The sequence below is a fragment of the Chiloscyllium plagiosum genome, unplaced genomic scaffold (genome assembly GCF_037043375.1).
Source record: "Chiloscyllium plagiosum isolate Xiang-an unplaced genomic scaffold, Cpla_swu_hap1 HiC_scaffold_39, whole genome shotgun sequence".
In the NCBI taxonomy this organism is placed as follows: domain Eukaryota; kingdom Metazoa; phylum Chordata; class Chondrichthyes; order Orectolobiformes; family Hemiscylliidae; genus Chiloscyllium; species Chiloscyllium plagiosum.
The window spans coordinates 18429880-18450645 of record NW_028270177.1 but is presented as its reverse complement, the minus strand read 5'-3'; the positions used below and the strand labels follow the sequence as shown (position 1 = coordinate 18450645).

The 20766-nt window shown below is 39.1% G+C and overlaps 1 protein-coding gene across 1 annotated transcript in view; it reads left to right on the top strand.

Moving 5' to 3' along the window:
* The window catches only part of lysmd2 (LysM, putative peptidoglycan-binding, domain containing 2), a 70754-nt gene that overhangs the window by 39578 nt on the left and 10410 nt on the right, over positions 1 to 20766 (top strand). Inside the window, exon 2 of the mRNA XM_043677370.2 lies at positions 11741 to 12072. Coding sequence (XP_043533305.1) covers positions 11741 to 12072 — 332 coding nt within the window. The remainder of the gene's footprint in view (positions 1 to 11740; positions 12073 to 20766) is intronic.

Below are 20766 nucleotides of genomic sequence, written 5' to 3'. Positions count from 1 at the left end.
CTGTAATCGTGACTGTCCAGTTAAGGTCACCAGTTTTAAATTTCAATTTTGAGAAGCTGAAAATGCATGAGAAAAGCTGTCACGCATAAATGGTTTGACAGCTGGCACTGTTCCATTTCGATTATTGCACATTTGCTGAATACTGGAGATCAATATAATTGTGCCTGAAAATTGTTTCTGAATTTAGCATTTTAATAGTATAGCACCTTTCCCATTTCAATTCAGTGATTTAGAAGGGCCTTATACATTGCTTTTGAAAATGATTGCAATGGAGCAGTACTTTCAATTTGTATCATTGGAATATAGCAAATATGAAAATAAATTACCTTTTGATTTACCCTTACCCTTGTCATAAACCAAGTGTGAAATCATTTTCAAATTCCACTGCTGTTTCCATAACAAATTTAGTTGTCAATTTTATTGACTTATTCCATTGTTTTGCTCAGTCTAATCATTTTTTTTTTGCCAAATTATTGACATCCATTGGACCCATGGCTTTATTGAGTAGAGATCATGGTGCAGATTAAATGATGAAATTTATAAACGTGTCAAAACTACTTTATCCAACCACCCAATGGCAAATGTGGCGTTAATGTTATCTTCTGCAATTGAATATAATTATACCCGTTTAGGAAATAGTGTGTACTTTTCTTAATAATTTAAAATCACCCAGTGATGTGAGTGAAGAAGGAGCACATTCGTCAGCAGTGCCTTTTCTGGTGTGCCACACCTGCTCACCAAATGCACTAGCGATGTAATGATTTAAAGAACATTCCTGTTGATTGATTGCATAGAGTGGCGAGAATTCAGAGTTAACGTTTTAGGTCCAGCCACCCTTTTTCAGAACTGTTCTGAAGAGTCACTGGATCAGAAATGTTACATCTCATTTCTCTCCACTGAGTATTTCCAGCAATTCTTGTTTTTGTTTCTGATTTTATTTTATTTTTTGCATAATGTATTAGCCTGCCAATTAGCAAAGCAACGGAGATTAGTTTAAAATTAGTTTAAAATTGATCTGGTAGTAAGTTCCTGCGAATGGAAAAGAATCTCAGTGACATCTGTTCTGTGGACCATGAACTGTATTTGTTCATCCAGTGTTCTAAGTATTGTAGACTTCAGGTATTGCATTCTTATTGCAGTGGAAATGTCTCTGCATTTAGAATAGTTTTGGTATTAAATATTCAGATTGTTTTATTTATCAACCAGAAAGGCATGCAAGGTACATGACTCGAATTTGACCCTTATAATTGATGGAATTGCAACAAGGGAGACCATCCTCCTACCAGCTATATCAAATCTAATTTTGAATATTTAAGAGATCTCCAATTTTCCTTTTGTATATTTCATAGTCCTGCCAGAACTGGCAGCTCTTCCAGTCCCTGTTATTCTATGCATGAGTGTGTGGACAGTAAATTCCAGATTTTCTGATTGTTATGTGAGCAGTAACCTATTTAATTTAATTGGGTTACCACTGCATTGATAAGATATTTAGTTTTATAGGATATGAACTGGATAGGCATGCAAATGAAAGCCCGCTACAGTCTCAGTTAATTTTGCATTCCCAGCCTTCTGGCTCCTGCTCAGAAAGGCAAACAGGGGAACTCTTTCTCCTTGAATACAGAAGACTAAGGGGTGACCTGCCAGAGATATTTAATGTTACAAAGAGATTTTATTCTGGTGGATATAGAAAAAGATTTTATACTAGTGGAGTTATTATCTGCTGCAACTGAATTTAATCACCCAATGTTAGGAAATAATGTGGGTCTTTGTCACGATGAATTGGTGGTGGATGAGTTGTTTGGTTGTGTGTGACAGCACTTCCACATATATTTTTTTAAAAAGCAGACCCAGCACGACGACGCATCAATGCTCTATATGTCTTTGGGGGGGGGGGGGGAGGGGATACCACGGGGGATGCATTGCTTTACTTTCCTCTCCAATTCCATTTTGATTTAGCCCCTTTCCGCTCTCCCTACCTGCCCCTCACTTTGGTTTGTATTGCATGTAATGGCCTTTGCGTGTCAACTTCTAATTGGCTACACCAATGATTTATTTGTGGTGGTTGATAGTTTAAAAACAAAACAAAATGTCATGGTGATTTGGTGGTGCAAACACCATTCAGTTGTATGTGGTAGCACTTATGGATATATAAAAAAAAGCTTTCTTGTGGTATTTTGGTCATGTCCCTACCTCTAGATGAGGAGGCCTGGGTTGAAGCCCTACTCCCTCCAGATACATGTAGTAGCATCCCTCAGCAAGTTCATTCAATGCTGTAAAAAGGCTGTTGTGTCGTAGTGGTAGTGCCCAATGTCTGAGTCAGGAGGTCTGGGTTTAAGTCCCACCGACTCCAGCATTGTGTAACAGCCACTCTGCACAAGTTGATTACAAAATATCCATAAAGCAGACCCAGCCAAAAAAAAAATGCAGACCCGGTCACCTGTAACAGGTCTTGCACATAGGGCACTTATGGTGCTGTAATAGTATCCCTACCTCGAGACTAGGAGGCCTGTGCTTGTGTCTCACTTGCTGCAGAGTGAACTTCCCTGAACACTTTAGTTAGAAAATAAAGCAGACCCAAGTGACCTTGGAGAGTGAGAACACAGTATCGGCCAATACTCTTGATGCCTTTAGAAAAAACTGGGCACCGTGGGGGATACAGTCTTCTATTTCCCTCTTTAATTCTATTTTGATTTGACCTCTTCTGCTATCCCTCCCTTTCCGTCACATTTGGTGGTTTGCATTGCTTTTAATGTGCTTTGCATTTAAAAATCCAGTTGGCTGCATTGATGTTTTACTGGTGGGGGTTAATAGTGAAAAACAAAGTCACGGTGATTTAGTGGCAAACACTGTTCAGTTGCATCTAAATATCCAAAAAGAAAAAAAAAATACAGAACAAAGAATACAGAAGACAGTGGACACTTGTAGTGTAGTGGTACTATCCCGACCTCTAGGTCAGAAGGCTTACACTCAAGTCTCACTACCTCAAGTGTGATTAAAAACGATTACATCATGCAATATGGTGAAGAGGTAGTGCCCCAGCCTCTGAGTCAAGAGACTTGGGTTTAAGTCCCAGTTGCTCCAGGAGTGTGTAATATCTCTGAACAGATTTGGCGAGCAAATATCGACATTGTAGTGTGGGGATGGTGCTGTGTGCAAATTGACTGCTCCATTCCTAAGTCACCATGGTGACTCCATTCGGGCTGTTGTGATGCAGTGACAGCATACCTACCTTTGACCTTGGAGGCCCAGGTTCAAGTCCCACCTCCTCTAGAGGTGCCTAATGACATGGCTGAACAGGTTGATGAAACAATATGATAAAATGAATCCAGGGGTGGGTTTGCAGAACTGACTGTTCCAAGCTGGGCCTAGCTTATGTAAGTCATGAGGAGTGGCTCTTATTTGGTATTCGACAATAAACAATGTTCCTTTCCATTCAGGTTTCCTGAGTTATTACATTGATCTTGAAAATACATAACCCAGCAGTCACCGTGCAATAAGAGTAAATAGTTCTGCATATTCAATATTCTCTGAGACAAGATATTCCTCCTCATCTTTATCTCAAATGTACGACTGCTTTTTCTGAGATTATGCCTTCTGGCTCTCGACTCTTTCACAGAGGAAACAACCTTTCCACGTTTCAACCTTCCAGTTGTTTTTCTCTCTCCACAGTGCCAGACCTGCAGAATCTACTGGGTTCCTGATCATTTTTTTGTTTTTAATTGAGCAACTGGGCAGGGCCAGTTAGAGACTGGAATACATTTTGGCCTTGTAATCATGAATGAATTAAAGAAAGAATGAGTTGAGTAGGAAATTAAGCAAAAAAAATGTGTCCAAAGGGTGGTAACATTGTGTTACTATTGCTGAACGTTTGAAATGAATAGCAGAATCACAGAATAAGTACAGTACAGAAGGAGGCCATTCAGACATTTTTAATTCACCTAATGCCACTTCTTCATCTTCTCCTTGTGGGCCTGCACGCTGCTCCTTTTCAGATAATCCAACTCCCTCTTAAAATCCTTGATTAAATCCGCCTCCAAAAGGAGCAGATACCTATTCAATGGGAAGCTTATTTAGCCCAAAAGGGACAAACTAATGAAAGTAAATGCTAATAGGCTTAGAAGAAGAGGAGTGGAAGGAAACTATTGTGGAACATAAGCATTAGCATCAAGTAGTTTGGCTGAATGGTCTCTTTTTGTGCCATTATTTGGATTTATCAGAATAATCAGGATGTACGATTCTTGCAATCTTTTTGAAACCCTTTCCCTGTGCACCCTGGGGACTTGGACCAGTTATAATGTGTTTCTACTGTTTTGGCTGACGTATAAAGAACCAGAACAGAAAATAGTGTCTTCCTCCTTTATGTTGTTTGGACTTCAGTAAGGCATTTGACAAGGTTCCCCATGGGAGATTGGTTAGCAAGGTTAGATCTAATGGAATATAAGGATAACTAGCCATTTGGATACAGAACTGGCTCAAAGATAGAAGACAGAGGGTGGTGATGGAGAGTTTGTTTTCAGACTCGAGGCCTGTGACCAGTGGAGTGCCACAAGGATCAGTGCTGGGTCTGCTACTTTTCATCGTTTATATAGATGATTTGGATGTGAGGATAAGACATATATTTAGTAAGTTTGCTGATGACACCAAAATTAGAGGTGTAGTGGACAGCAAAGAAGGTTACCTCCATGTACAATGGGATCTTGATCAGATGGGCCAATGGGCTGAGAAGTGGCAGATGGAGTTTAATTTAGATAAATGTGAGATGCTGCATTTTGGAAAGGCAAATTAGAGCAAGACTTATACACTTAATAGTAATGTCCTAGGGAGTATTGCTGAACAAAGAGACCTTTGAGTGCAGGTTCATAACTCCTTGAAAGTGGAGTCGCAAGTAGATAGGATAGTGAAGAAGGCATTTGGTATGCTTTCCTTTATTGGTCAGAGTACTGAGTACAGGAGTTGGGAGGTCATGTTTTGGCTGTACAGGCCATTTGTTAGGCCACATTTAGAATATTGTGTGCAACTCTGACCTCCTTCCTTTCAGAAAGATGTTGTGAAACTTGAAAGGGTTCAGAAAAGATTTACAAGGATGTTGTCGGGTTGGAGGATTTGAGCTATGGGGAGAGGTTGAATAGGATGGGGCTCTTTTCCCTGGAGTATCGGAGGCTGAGGGGTGGCCTTGTAAATGTTTATAAAATCATGAGGGGCATGGATAGGATAAATAGACAAAGTCACTTCCCTAGGGTGGGGGAGTCCACAACTAGAGGGCATAGGTTTAGGGTGAAAGGAGAAAGATATAAAAGAGACTTAAGGGACAACTTTTTCACACAGAGGGTGGTACGTGTATGGAATGAACTGCCAGAGGAAGTGGTGGAGGCTTGTACAATTACAACATTTAAAAGGCATCTGGATGTTTATATGAATAGAAGGGTTTTGGAGGGATATGGGCCAGGTGCTGGCAGGTGGGACTAGATTGGGTTGGAATATCTGGTCGGCATGGACAAGTTGGACCAAAGAGTCTGTTTCTGTGCTGTACATCTCTACGACTCTATGATTCTATGATTAAACCATGACCACTGATGAAGCCATCGATGTATGTTTTCTTGAAATGTTTGGCTGTAACATACCTTTGCAAAACAACAAAAAGTTTTTGGTTCCTAAGGAGCAAGAGGCATTCTCATTTGTCAATAAGTTATCTCTGTTTTCCTACATCGCTGCATTTCTAACACATCAGTATTTCCTCTTTCCAAAAAAAAAGCTATTAACTGTCTCTTTAACCTATGTGAATTTCCTCCCCTTCTGTCATGAATGGCACAGACTCATGCTTTGGGGATGGTGCCCCTGACAGAAGCCATTGTCCAGTAGCTTGCCCAGGTGATCAGTTCTCATTGGTGATACTTAGAAATGAATCTCAGCAGTTTCTGGGAGCATCGTGGCTGAGATATACTGACCCTGTGCTTGCAAGCACAGTTTCCCTTCAGAAATCACTTGATACGTGTCCAGGAGCAGATGTTGAGAGCAATGCACCGAGCAGAGATTGTAGATCTGAATGGCTTCTTGATCCCATTTGCCCAATGAAGCACCGAGACAGCTTGCTGTTAGTTTCTTGAAGGAAATTAAATGTCAAAAGTGCTGTTATGCAAAGTAAAATATGTAAAAAATGCAAAATATGAACAAATATGTTAGATAAGTGCAAACTCAATAAAAGGGAAATAAATAATTTGCATTTATATGGCACCTTCCATGGCGTTGGGGCATTCCAAAGTATGTTAAATTAGTTTTGAAGTGTAGTCACTGTTGCAATGTGGAATATACAACAACACAAATACTCAGTAAAGCTATTTGTGTCATTCCAAGTACAGTTGAGCGTGTCTGTTGGAGAACTACGGATGTGCCTTAATGGACTGAATAACTTCCTTTAATGATCATGACTTGTTGCTTTCCAGTGAATGGTGAATTTATGCGATTTGAATTTGAGACCATAGACTATAATGCTTAAGACTATCTGAAGGCAGCATAATAGTATATCATGTCAATTGATTTTACTTCAAAGAGCTTCACTGCAGTGAAATTATGTCTTTTTAAGCACTTGTGTAACTGATGAAAGCTTTATGTTTAGAAGGCATTTTTGATAAAAAGAGGAAATTGGCTGATATTTCTAAATTGAAACCATGGGTGGATACAGAGTAAACATCCTTTAATTGTGGGAATGTCCAGGCATAGAGTTCTGACTGGTGTGATTTCTCCTTCTGTAGTGGGATGAGAAGAAAGCCAACTTTTAAGGTTTAAGGCAGCTCTTTGTGAAGGAGAAAAGACATCTTAAAACAGATTACATTGATTTTGCAGCACAGGCCTTCATGCTCCTCATTCATTCAATTTATTTCATCTGACCCGATCAACATATTCCCATTGACAGCCAGAGGATGCTAATGAATATGGAAAATAACTAAAAATAATATGAGGATTAATGTTTTTTGCACAGCCAGTTGTTAGGGTCTGGAGTGCAGAGTGGTCGAGGAAGATTTAAGAAAGTTCTCAAATGGTCATTAAATCATTATTTGTGGTGAAAAGAACTGCGTGGCTGTGATGAAAAGACCAGGGGTATGGATTATTGAGTCGTTCTCACTGAGAACAGACACAATGGAGTGAATGGCCTCCTCTGCTGTAATCATTTTGTGATTCTGTTATGTCCTTCTATTTGTTTTCTCCTTATAATGCTTTTTATCAAAACGTCTGACCAACCCGCATGTGATTGCAGATTTTCCTGCAGGAATTACTGGGCAGTTGTTAAGTAGAAGTTGTAGTGTGACACTACACTTAATATCACTGGACTTAGCATAGACTGGGAAATTTAATCTTGACCTAATAGATCTGGGTGGCTTCTTAATGTTAATTGCTGACTGAGCCATTGGGACAGCTTACTCAGTTTCCTGAAGGAAACTAAATGTTAAAAATGTGTGAACTATTTTACACAGTAAAATGTTTGGTAGATTAGAGAAATGCAAACTGTGCAAATGATGAAGAAGTCATGTTTTGTCATGACCTGAAGACATTCCAAAGTGTGTTAGTGTGCTGCATTAGTTTTGAAGTGTAGTTACTGTTGCAATGTGGGAAACATGACAGCCAATTTGTCCAACAAACTCCCACGTACAGCAATGTCACTTATCAGATTATCTGTCCATAATATTGTGTGAAAAGGAGATAATTAAGGCTAGACCATCATTTAAGATATTTGAAGTATTTTGATAATATTTTGAGTTATACTTCTCTATATAAAATGACGTTGAGAAGAACTTCATCCAGTGATAAATAAACACAACTCTTTCATTTTTTTTTCCACTTCCCCTGAAGTATCTAAAGAAATACTCAGATTTTGTTTCCAATATTCTTATATATTGTTTATTCCCTATAGAACTTCAATTCAGCAGAAGCAACAATCTGTAATTAATGACATATTATGAATAATTAAGGCTGGATTAACTATGTAAAATATACAGCATGTTTGGGTACGGATTGGCCAGGCAACATTTCTTAAAAAATGTCTATTTATTTGATGGCATCCCAATCTGACCTTGTCCAATTTGCCAGCATTTGGCCAATATCCCTCTAAAATTTTAACTATTCATATGTTCATCTAGATGCCTTTTAAATGTTGTAATTGTGACAGTTTAACAATGTAATTGTGCCCCTTTAACAAGGCTATTTTGTCTTTTTTTTTCAAGAGGGGTTGTAAAGGCAGAGGTGCCAAAATGGATAACAGAAACTGCCTAAAAAAACCAATTGTGCAATGAAAGAGGAGAGGCCAGTTCTGCCAGTTTAGGTTTTTCTAGTTTGGTTTTAGTTTTAGCAGGCAGTCAGAAACTGCTGGTAGCGGAGAAGCTGTTACTGTGAAGAAAGATTCCATGCTTTGACAGATGTTTCATGCCTGACTCTTCTCTCTGTAATTTCTCCTGAGATTTTAAGAACCTGAGTTTGAATTTACCATTTGCCAAGGGGTGTGTTTTTGGGATGTTGCGTGTATTGGAACAGCTCCTTCATTAAGTTGTGATTTCGAATCGGTTGGGTTTCCAGATGGTGAAGTTATTCTCAATTCTGTTTTCTTTTGTTCATGTTTCAACAGTAAATTGTGTTTTGCTTAAAGCTGAGTGGTTTGACCAGCTTCATCATTCCTGAAATATCGACTTTACATCTGCCTTTAAAATAAGAAAAGTTTGAGTCTGGGCTACCTTCTTATAGAGTTTTAGGGTAGTCTGAGCTGATCCATAATCAATTGTACCTGCCTCCACCACATCTTCATTCCATAGTCTGACTACCCTCCGCATGAAAAAGATACCCCTTGGGTCATTTTAAAATCTTTCCCCTCTCACTTTCCGTCTATTCACTTATCCATGCCCCTTATGATTTCACAAACATCTGCTTGTTTACTTTTTAAAAAAAAAAGTGTTGTTTCTCAGTTACCAAGTATCAGCAGGATTTTCATTGTTGAGAATGCTGTGGACTTTTGAGAAAAAAAACTCAACCTTGAGAAATAGTCTGAATTGACTATGTGGTTCTGAAAAGCCGTCAATATCACAGCCTCTCTAGGAAACAGATTGTACATATGGTAGATTAGATTAGAACAAGAATGAAAACTCTGGATGTCTATCAAGCTCCTTTAAGAATATGTATATTTACCCCATCATTGATATGTTCCTTTTCTCTCTCAGCTAACATCTGATCCTTCCTTGATATAAAGAATCTCTCCATGGAAAAGGAAAAATCAAGTAGTTTTATATATAATTTTCAAAATTCCTTTCTGAAATCAGTCAATCTAATACCTTTTTAGTTGTGTTACTTTATATCGGATCAACTGCATTCTCTTGAAATTCATTCCAAAAAAGAATACCAGAAAATATCACATTTTTGGGTTTGGATGATCAGTTGCTGAGATGATGGCTGAGTGCAGTATTTCAGATGCAGTTTGCAGCCCAGGTGTCTTGAGTATTTGCTGACCTTGTTTAACGTTGAACAGGAATAGGCCATTCAACCCTTCAAGCTTATCCTGTCAGTGAATTGGGTATCACTGATCTGTGCTTTTCAGATTTGTGATGCAGTCCTGCCTAGTCATAATTTTAAAGTTGTTTTTTTATAGAATCCCTACAGTGTAGAAAGAGACCATTGAGTCCACAAGAACCCTCTGAAGAGCATACTACCCAGACCCCGACCCAGCCTCTACCCTATCCCCATTTTAGTATAAAACTTTCAGCCCTTTGAGTTGTTAATGTGTAATGACCTCTGTATCCATGGATAAGCAATTATTAATATAAACTCGGTGTAAATTGAATAATAATCAACATTGAAAGTAATTGTGTAAACTGTTATGGACCAGACCAAACCTTCTCAAAATATATTGGGAATATATCTTATACCCTAATGTTTCCTTAGTTTAAAGACAAGTGCTAGGTGTTGCATTTCAGATGCAATTTGATTGGTCAAACTAACAGTCTTGTAGCAAAACATGCTTTATTCGTCCACTATAGATAAATTGAAACAAAAGAAAGAAGAAATTGGAATAAATTAACTTTATTGAAAAACTTAACTGCTTAATAGATTATTTAGCTACTAAACAACAATTGTTCCAATCTAGTGACATCTCATAAACACTCCCTTGGCAAAAGCAAATTTAGTAAAATAGATTGTCTCACATGCAATTTTCCACTCCAGGAGGAAAAGCATTAAAAGAAAACTATCTGTACGTATCTTTGTGTGTGTGTATGATGTACTGCAGCTTCCAAATCTAGCTTCAACACCGCAGCAACTGCTACTGAGAAACTACAACTAAAACTATTTTAAAAAAAAAACTGGTTCTGTGGGAACTTGACCCAAGCCATCCAGGCTGCTTGTATTGTTCCAATGTTTTTAAAAAATAGAGTCCAAGACCTCATACTTTATTGCCTCTGAGTAGACCGATCACCACCTCTGTCTCAACCTCTGACTAAATATACCTCTTAAATCCATAGTATCATAAGGCTTACCATTGTTTTCATAGCAGTTCTTCAGTAATTAAAATTTTAAAAACTAATTGCAATTTGGATTCAGAATTGTATTGGAACTGCTGCTGCCTAGTATAGGAGGGCTATTGACAAGTCATCAACATCCATTTACATTACTGTGATATCTTCAACATACTAACATGAACACTACAAAAGTTTATGGCTAGTTACTTATAGTACCAAATTTATTTTAGAGTTATTGTGACATGGACTTGACTATGGAGCAAACCTAGTAACATTCTTCTTTCTGCCCCACCCCGTTTCCAAATTCTCCTGATTTTAACTGCACCCTCAACATTGACGAGCAATCATCCCATTGACCGTGGGTTTTGATTGTAAGTGAAAGTGTTTAGTCTTGCTGAAAGGAAGTTTGAAGGAGTTAATGGTGCAAAAGGATTACCACTGCAGAAACAAATCTATTGGAATTGTTGTGATACTTCGTACTCTCAAATGATTGAAACTGCCTGGGAATGTTTCTCTAAAGCAGTGTGCTTTTTAACATGGTCGTGGTGCCCCATTATAGTTCCATCAACTCAAACTTTCAGACCAGTATCTCTGAGGTTGTGCTTTGATGTCTGCAGTTTCTGTCTGTGCTCTGTGGCATCATAAACATGCTGTATCTGTTGTGCTGAAGAGCTTGAATACATTTGCTTCAAGACCCCATATAACTGTAATGTACAGGTTGATCATCAAGCGACCAACAAAGCAAAGGACGTTGCTACTGGAGATTTGAAGATTTTGGTTTGAGGTTTACTGTTTTCCTGGGAGAGTAACTAGTACAGTCAGATACTGAACAGTGTTCTTTTAGCTCTCTTCCAATAAAATACCTCAGTGCCAGCAGTGTGACCTAGAATTATCCTCAGAAATTCATCCTCTGTTGCAATGCTATAGTATTTTCCCATCCTCCACACCAATTTTATTGCACTGTAGGCATCCCCTACTTGGAGCTGGGTTGTGCTGCTCAAACTCAGCTCAGCAAGAAGCATTACAGCCAACTGATTAAAAATGCTTCAGCCTGTCAGCCTGGAACAAAGGTCCCATAGGAGAGTGGCAAGTGTCTTGCACACTGTCACTTCATTTTTATATGGAATGTTTGCTAGATTCAATCCGCTGTGTACTTTAGTTTAACATATGTTTTGAAAAGGTCTGGTACAATATTGTAAAACAGGCCTTCTGTTAAAATGTTAATAACATTTGTCATAATTCTATTCTAGATGGAGCAAATAAAAAGAGCAAATAAACTCTTCACAAGTGATTGCATATTCCTAAGAAAAACCCTTCTTATTCCAGTCATATCTGACAAAGGATTACTATTTAATGGACTGAACTCATTGGAATCTCCTGAGAATGAATCATACACTTTGTGTGAAGAAAGGCCGCTGAATATAGAAGAAGAAAGCTCAACATCTCCGAGTCCAGAGGATATTGAAAATAGACCCATTCACCCTGAGGAACTGTCTGCCAAAGACTTCTTGCAGAGACTGGACTTGCAGATTAAACTGTCAACGCAAGCAGCTACTAAGACAATACAGGAGGATGATAATGGGTAATTATATTCTATATAACAGCAGAGTTTATATGAGCAAATAGATTTGCAGATAATATTTTTTATTGTCATTTTTATGATTATGGTGCATCACATAAACCTGTTGGTGTGGGATGATATGTGAGCTCTGCCTGAAGCTAGTCCCTTGGCTCATTGTCTGTTGATGTTTCATCCTGTGCTGCTTTCTTGGCAGCTTTTACCATTGGTAGTTTCCCATGGTCTTCCACGCTCAGGCAGAATGTAGAGGCTGCTCTCAAGTCCACCTCAGCTGGAACAGGAATCAAACCCACACTTTGGTGTTATTCTATCCAACTGAGCAAAGCAGACCACAGTCAATGTAGTGATATTAGAAATAAGCAATAATACTTACAATAATATTATTTAGCAAATATCCAATGCCCCTGACTGAAAGAGGAATATACTTATGTCAGAGGCAACTCAGAAGAAGTTCACTAGATTGATACCGGAGCTGAGGCGTTTGTCGTAAGAAGACAGATTGAATAGTTTAGGCCAATAATCTCTGGCATTTAGAAGAATGAGAGGAGATCTAATTGAGATATCTAAGATAATAAAATAGATGTAGAAAGGATATTTCCTTGTGCCGCAATCTAGAAAGAGAGGTCATAGTTTAAGGATATGGGGTAGCATTTCTTGAATATCTACTGTATAATTATTAATTGTATTTAAGTAATGTGTTGACTAATCTTTAGACAGATTTTGGACTGTGGAGGTGAGCATATTATTGCTGGGGATCTAAATCAGATAGATGGTAGGTAAAGCACCTCTTGCTGTGCCTTATAATTTGCTTCTACTTTTCTGTCTGAGACCTTGTTACCCATCACAGCATTGTGGACATTTTCATCTTCCTTACACAAACCCTCCATATAGCACGAGTGGGAGTCCCTTGTATTAAATTACTATTAATTTTTTGTGCAGTGTCCCTTCTGATTTGCTGAAACTAAAGCTTCTTTATATGGAACATCTAAAGTAGGCTCAATAACCATGCTCATCTATATTTATCGGCGGCACGGTGGCTCAGTGGTTAGCATTGCTGCCTCACAGCAGCAGGGTCCTAGGTTCAATTCCAACCTCGGGCGACTGTCTGTGTGGAGTTTACACATTCTCCCTGTGTCTTTATGGGTTTCTTCCGAGTGCTCCGGTTTCCTCCCACAGTCCAAAGATGTGCAAGTCAGGTGAATTGGCCATGCTAAATTGCCATAGTGTTAGGTGCGTTATTCAGAGGGAAATGGAACTGGGGGGATTACTCTTCGGAGGGTCAGTGTGGACTTGTTGGACCGAAGGGCCAGCTTCCACACTGTAGGGAATCCAATGTAATCTATGTTTAGCTGTCGACCTGAGTTAAAACTGGTTAATTTTTTGTAGGATTCTTGAAGCTTAACAGCACAAAGAGAGTTTCATCCATCAGCCTGACAGTTCTCCAAACTCAAAGGAATGTGTAATAAGTTGATATGCCAGCCAGATTTGGGACAGTAATTCATATTATACTTTCCCCCCCATTTTACAAAGATGATGAAAAAAGACTGCCTTGAGTCTCCTTTTTAACTGTAAGTTAATTCTGCATCACCTTGCATTTATTGCTCTGAAGACAAGACTTTGCTTTGTAGGTTTTTGCACAATTCTAATTTTTCCTAGCACAGAAATGTCAGCTGAAAGTTATATCATTCAGGCTCAAGTTGAGGCTCCCCATTTCCTAGGAGGAAGGGAGACTGCTGCTCGTTTAATTTTCCTCTTTGCTGTACACAGCTGAGGTCATAATTCAATTTGAGAGAAGATTGTAAGTGGGCATGTGTGACAAATGGTGGATTGGAGCCGAAGCTGCTCAAGACCTTTCAAAGTCAGCAAGTTAACTCTTTGGCTCCTTTAGCAAAGGCAAGTAAAATGTCATTCTTTCTTGTCCAGTTTAAAACACTATCTGTATCCCAAGTCTTCAGAGAGAGCAACGATAATGCTCCTAAGTTTCCTCCATCATGACCAAACATCTTTTCAAACTTCTGTCTATTCCCATCTGCAGCATGTGGAAAGCATATGGACTTCTTTCTCACCAAGATTGAAACCATTTATGCATTGGTTTTTGCCAGGAGATCTGGTTTCCTCCGTGTCCAAAGATGTGCAGGTTAGGTAGATTGGCCATACTCCATTGCCCCGTGGTGTTTAAGGTTGTGCAGGTGAGGTGGATTAATCATGGGAAATGAGAGGTATGGGGATAGGGTGGGGGTGGTGCAGTTTGGATAGGATGCTCTTCCGAGGTCTGGTGCAGACTTGATGGGCTGAAAGACCTCTGACTGCACTGTAGGCATTCTATGATTCTACTCCCCCCTGATCCAACCAAACTAAATGTCTCTCTGCTTGAACTCTTCGTTACAAAATCAAAATACATTGGTTGCAGGAAATCTGAAATCAGAGCAAGATATTGGTTTTGTACTCAGCAGATTAAACAGTATCTGTGAAAAGAAAAATGGAGTTAATGTTTCAGACAGAGCATGACATTGGTGCTCGGTAAGTTGTTTTAACATTTGGAAAGGCAAGGCCTGATTAGGGATAGTTAGCATGGCTTTGTGTGTGAGAAATTGTCTCTCTGTCTCTGTAACTTGACTGAGTTTTTTTTGAAGAGATGACAAGATTGATTAAGGGAGACCAGTAGACGTTGTCTATATAGACTTCAACAAAACATTCGACAAGGTTCCATATGGTAGGCTTGTTAAGTAAGGATGGTCACGTGGGATCGAAGGGGAGTTAGCCAATTGGCTTAAAGGTAAGAGATAGAGGGTCATGGTAGAGGATTGCTTTTTGGACTGGAGGCCTGTGACCAACGGTGTACCGTAAAGATTGGTGCTAAATCTAATGCTTTTCATCAATTATATAAATGATTTGAATGTTAATGTAGAAGGCATGATTAATAAGTTTTGCAGACGGCACCACAATAAGTGCTGTAGTGAATAATGAAGATAATTATCATAGAATACAATAGGACCTTGATCAGATGGGCCAATGGGCTGTAGTTTTGGCAGATGGAGTTTAATTTAGATAAATCTGAGGCATTGCATTTTGGTAAAGCAAACCAAGAAGGACTTGGAGTTAAAGGTGGGGCCCTGGGGCGTGTTGCTGAACAAAAAGACCGAGGCGTGCAGGTGCATCGTTCCTTGAAAATAGAGTCGCACATAACCAGGATGGTGAAAACAGTGTTTGGCACACTTGACTTCATTGATCAGAGCATTGAATACAGGAGTTGGGACATCATGTTGCTACTGTACAGGACATTGGTGAGGCCACTTACAGAATACTGTGTACAGTTCTGGTCGCCCTTCTATACAACGGATGTTGTTAAACCTGAGAGGGTGCAGAAAAGATTTACAAGGATGTTGCCAAGACTGGAGGTTTGAGCTATAGGGAGAGGCTGAATAGGCGGAGGCTTTTTCCTTTGAGCATCGGAGGTTGAGGGGTGACTTTATAGAGCTTTATAAGATGATGAGGGGCATGGTTAGGATGAATAGCCAATGTGTTTTTCACAGAATGGGAGAATCCAAAACTAGAGGGCATAGGTTTAAGGTGAGAGGGGAAAGATTTAAAAAGGATGTGAAGGGTTACTTTTTCATGGCAGAGAGTGGTGTATGTCTGGAATGAGCTGTCAGTGGAAGTGGGTACGATTGTAATATTTAAAAGTCATCTGTATGGGTATATGAATAGGAACCATTTAGACGGATTTGGGCCAAATGCTGGGGCAAATGGATTAGGTCAAATTGGAATGTCTGGTTAACACGAATGAGTGGACTAAAAGATCAGTATGACTCTATGATAAGCCTTGAAATTTCTGCTGCCTGATTTTTGACTGAGTGCAATGTAAAGATTCATTCAGAAAATTCCATGTGGATTCATAGAATCCACTCGGCCCAACAAGTCCATACTGACCCTCAGAAGAATATCCCACTCAGATCCATTCCCCTACTCTGTTACTCTACATCTCCCATGACTAATGCACCTAACCTACATGTCTCTGAACACTACGGGCAATTTAGCCTGGCCAATTCCCTAACCTGCACATCTTTGGACTGTGTGAGGAAACCAGAGCACTACGAGGAAACCCACGCAGACACTGGGAGAATATGCAAACTTCACATAGACAGTCACCCAGGACAGGAATGTACACATTTGCATTTTATTTGCCCACTAATTACAGAGATCATTTGTTTTTTCTTACTAAGTAGAAGAGTTTCAGGCCTGGGTTTCTTTGTTTCTGAGAGAGCTGCCAGTGAGTGTAATGGATAAGTGCCAAAGAATAGAGACAGTGAGCCAGATCTTTCCACCATGTGATTTGCATAGTGTTAAGGACCAGACCAGACCACCGAGAGTATATTATGAAGATGGCCTCAGCCTCAACTTCCTTATTATTTAAAAAGGCAAGTGTAACACGCTCTGTTCAAGATATGATTCGAGTGGTCCACTGTGAATCTTCAATTGAAACACATCTTATTGTTACAATACATTTAAAATATAATAAGAATTGGCATAACTTTTTACTCTTGGAATACTTGAGATAATGTATTATTAAGCCACTACTCATCAACTGCTCCAATATAGGTAGATTCCCATAAACACATTCTTGTTCTCATGTGCTGATTCTGTCCATTCCAGGAAGAAACACCCAAAGGGACAATCTGCCTGTTTTGATTTTTAAGAGAAAGCCTGGCTGTCTAAGAATTCGCTCCAGCAGCAGAGAACTCAAGCTTTTAGCCCCAGCAGCCAGCACAAACCAGCAACTTACTGAAAGCAAAACTGAAGTCCTTTTGGGTCTATGAGCCTGACACCGCCCATTCATGATTCTTTTGTCTGTCTTGAAATAAAACATCCAGGGAGAACTCAAAGCTGTTGATCAGCAGCCTGTCTGATGGAGACACTGTGACGATATTCCTCCAAGAGAAACAGGACACATCTCTTAAAGGCACAGTATGGTCACAATACACTCAGTTTGTTGGTAGTCAATCCTTAGTAAGTTCACACGTTAAATGTGTGAACTGTTTAACAGCATGCAGTCGGGCACTGAGTTTCATTTGCAACCTGATTTGAAATTGTCTCCCAGTAATTCAGTCTATCCTGTTCTCGAGCAGAAGGAAAGCTCAGTGGTTAGATCTATCCTGCTGTCCTGCCTACTGTAATGTAGTGGGATCAATATCATATTGCTGTGGAGAAGTCGCACTGAGATGTGATTCAGATCAGCTGTAGTCTTTGGAGATTGGAAAGCAACAAAAATAGAAACATTACAGGAAGCATTATTAAAGACATTAGACATGAGCTTTTTATTACATTCCACATATTGCATCACAATAATAAATGGGAATGTGTATGGGTCGTCTTTATTCTTTTGTCCTTGGTTCATTTAATATTCTTTTGTTCTGACATATGTTCATTTCATAGTCTACCTACTCCATTTTCTAGCTTTCATCAATTTTCACCTTGCATATCATGCACGGGGTTTTATCACCACTTTTCTCATCCTTGCTGTGCAATGTGCTTCATATTGACTTTGAAGTCCCACTCCATATTTGCAAAATAATACCATTATGTCACTAATGTTCATATGCACCATCTCTAAGATGGGAATCTATTGCTTTGATGTGCAGCCAAGAAGCTAGTGTTTTTCATCAGTTTCAAACCCTGTTGAGCTGAAATGTTGCACCTCTCCCTGAATGAGTCATGTTTATTTTTCCTGAATTATCATCTTACTTGGTTACAGGACTACTATTTACATTTCAACCTATTGAAGCATCAATTTTAACCTTCAGTGTGCTGCCTCTGTGGCATATTTAGTTAGTAAAAACAAAACTAGTTTGTGGACCCATTCAGTATTCAGAATCAGCAGGGTGATATTTTGTTCACTTGTGAGATTGTAAATTTTGCAGCAAAGTTTTCTGTTGTGATAATTCAGGTTGCGAATGTGAAAGTTACCAATGTCGAGAGGAGCTTAGATTTTAGATCAGAGCAAGTGTAACATGTAAACATGAAATATTCTGTTCCTTTACACCTTTCTGAAGTTACGTTGCAAGGAATGGACACAGAAACATTATTAATGAATGGCTTTAATGCCAGTTCTAGCCTCTTTGAATTTTGCATTCATATCTACTTTGCTGCTTTGATTTATATGGAACTCCCGTGATAATATGTAGTCACCACTTTCTACATAACTGAGAGCTGCATCAGGCATTCCAAAATCACTTTCTTAAGCAGTATGGATTTAATGTTAGATGGTACAGCTGTCTTAGTCATTACGACACTAATACTGTGCCTCCCACTGGAGTACAAATGGCTCAGAGCACACTTTACAAAGTAAAGCTTACAGATGCCCTGCTCCTACACAATGAATGTTGTGAATTATAGCAAAGTTTTTCTTTTTGAACAATGACTTGCATTTTTTTGGTATCTTTTAAGTAAAGAGCAAAGTCTGAAGGCACTTCATAGGCCTAATTTAGAAAAAAAAAGGCCAAAGCACAGAAAGACCTAGTTAGAGATGTGATAATCTAAGATTTTGAGGGTCTTGAATGCAGGTGGAAATGAGAATGGCTGAAGTTTAGGAGGCTGAAATCATGGCTGTTGGTTTCAGATTGAAGAGCGATGGTGAAACACCACAGGCCAGACCACTGGAACAGAGAACTTGTCTTGAGTGAGTGGAGGAAATTCCAAGTATTCTGGGCCGAGGCCATGAAATATTGCAAGCACAAGAGAGAATTTTTAATTTATTTGTTGGGAAAGTTATGGATACAACCGGTTGGGCAAAGGTTACATCTTACTCTATTGGTCAATTTAGCAAGGCATTGGAGAATATTCTTGTCAACTGTGCCAGAGAGGTTCGGGGAATTGGAGGCCATTATGACAGCATCCAAGTGAGTCATTTTGAATTTTGGTTAAGGCTGTCTTCTCATTGTGTAGATGTGAAAGGCTTATTGTAGGGATTTGAGCATGGAGTTGAAGAAGAGATTAAACTTTTAAAAACTTCATTCAGATGGAAAGCCGAGTTCTTGTTCATTCCTTTAATATTTTATTGATGACGTATTGCTATTTTAAAAGAAAAGAAAACCAGACGTGAATTTCCTGGTAGAAAAAATGGAGGTTTTGTTTAAAACTGTTGTCAAAGTCGGAAGCCTTTGCTCTCACCTTTAAAGCTTCTAGTTTTTTAAAATAAAATTGCATCGATATTCTTACATGATTAATATTCAGCTGCTCAATTAAAACCTTTTCACAAACTTGTTCAGATTAATTTTTTTCTACTCTTTTGGAAAATGTGTAATACTGATCTCATGGATTTTTTTAAATACATGAAGAACATTAATTTCAGAAACAAACCTTTCCATGAAAAACAAAGACCGTCTTTGTGCTTCAATGTAGTTGAGTAGTTACAGATTTTGTGGAGGTTTGCTTTTGCAGGAACACAAAAACAAAATGTAAGTGGCACCATTTTCTCAGAGATCTGTAAACCAAGCTTTATGTGCTCCCAATTAGTTTCTTCATCATCTAATTGGGATCCAAAAAGCTGATTATCTGATCTTCGCTATGTCAGGGAGTCCCTATTGGGAGGATAGCCTTTCAAAATGTATTTTTATTTTGTAGTGTCTGAACATAACTGTTGGATGTAAAGAGGAGCATAGTCCATCTGGTTCACCATCTACTAGCCTGTTGCATTCTCAAAGAAAGCCAGTGAAATAAAGACTTCTCCTTCATTAACTCATCCAGCAGTCTTTTATGATTTTATTTCTATTCAAGTGCTCCATGGCATTTTTCATAACTTTACCCAGTACAAACATTCTCTGGAGTGTGGTTTCCTGTGTTTCCACCATTTTTGCAACAGTAAGATAAACGTTTGCCTTTCTTCAGTCACCTGTATGACCATATTTGGAGGAGTTATGCTGCAGTGCTGTCAGTTTTCTCTCTCGCTCCTGGACTGTCTTGGGTTATCCTGCTTTTTGTACAGCCCATGAGGTCTGATTACATTAATTTGCAAAACTGCTGAGCAACCTTACCAGTAGGAATGTAAATACTGTCATAGCTTCCTTCTGCAGTATCCTGTAATTCACTTTCCTATCAACCAGGTTGACTTTTTCTTTGAGTTGGAAAGAGGCAAAAAAAATGTATTAAAGTCATAGAGTCATACAGCACAGAAACACACCCTTTGGCCCAACTCAGTCATGCCGACTAGGTTTCCTACACACGTCATTCAGTTCTGGCCAGGACTATTTAGTAGTTAACTTAATCAGGGCCCTAACAGCAAAATTTGTGCTTATGTGAAGAGTGTTAACTTTTCCAAAACGTGACATTGGCCTGAGGAGTGTTGAACAGAGACACCAGAGGATGTGGGTGCATAGTTCCTTGAAAGTGATTTTACAGGTAGACAGGATGGTGAAGGTGGCATTTGGTATGCTTGCCTTCATCGATCAGAGCGTAGAGTACAGGAGTTGGGACGTCATGTTACAGCTATTCAAGATACTGGTGAGCCAACATTTGGAGTACTGTGTACAATTCTGGTTGCCCAGCTATAGAAAGGACGACCTATAGTCCTTTTTATCTCCATTTATCCAGTATCCCTTTAAACCTTTCCCATCCATGTACCTATCCAAATGTCTTTTAAATGTTGTAATTGTACCCACCTCTACCACTTCCTCTGGCAGCTCATTCCTAATATGCACCACA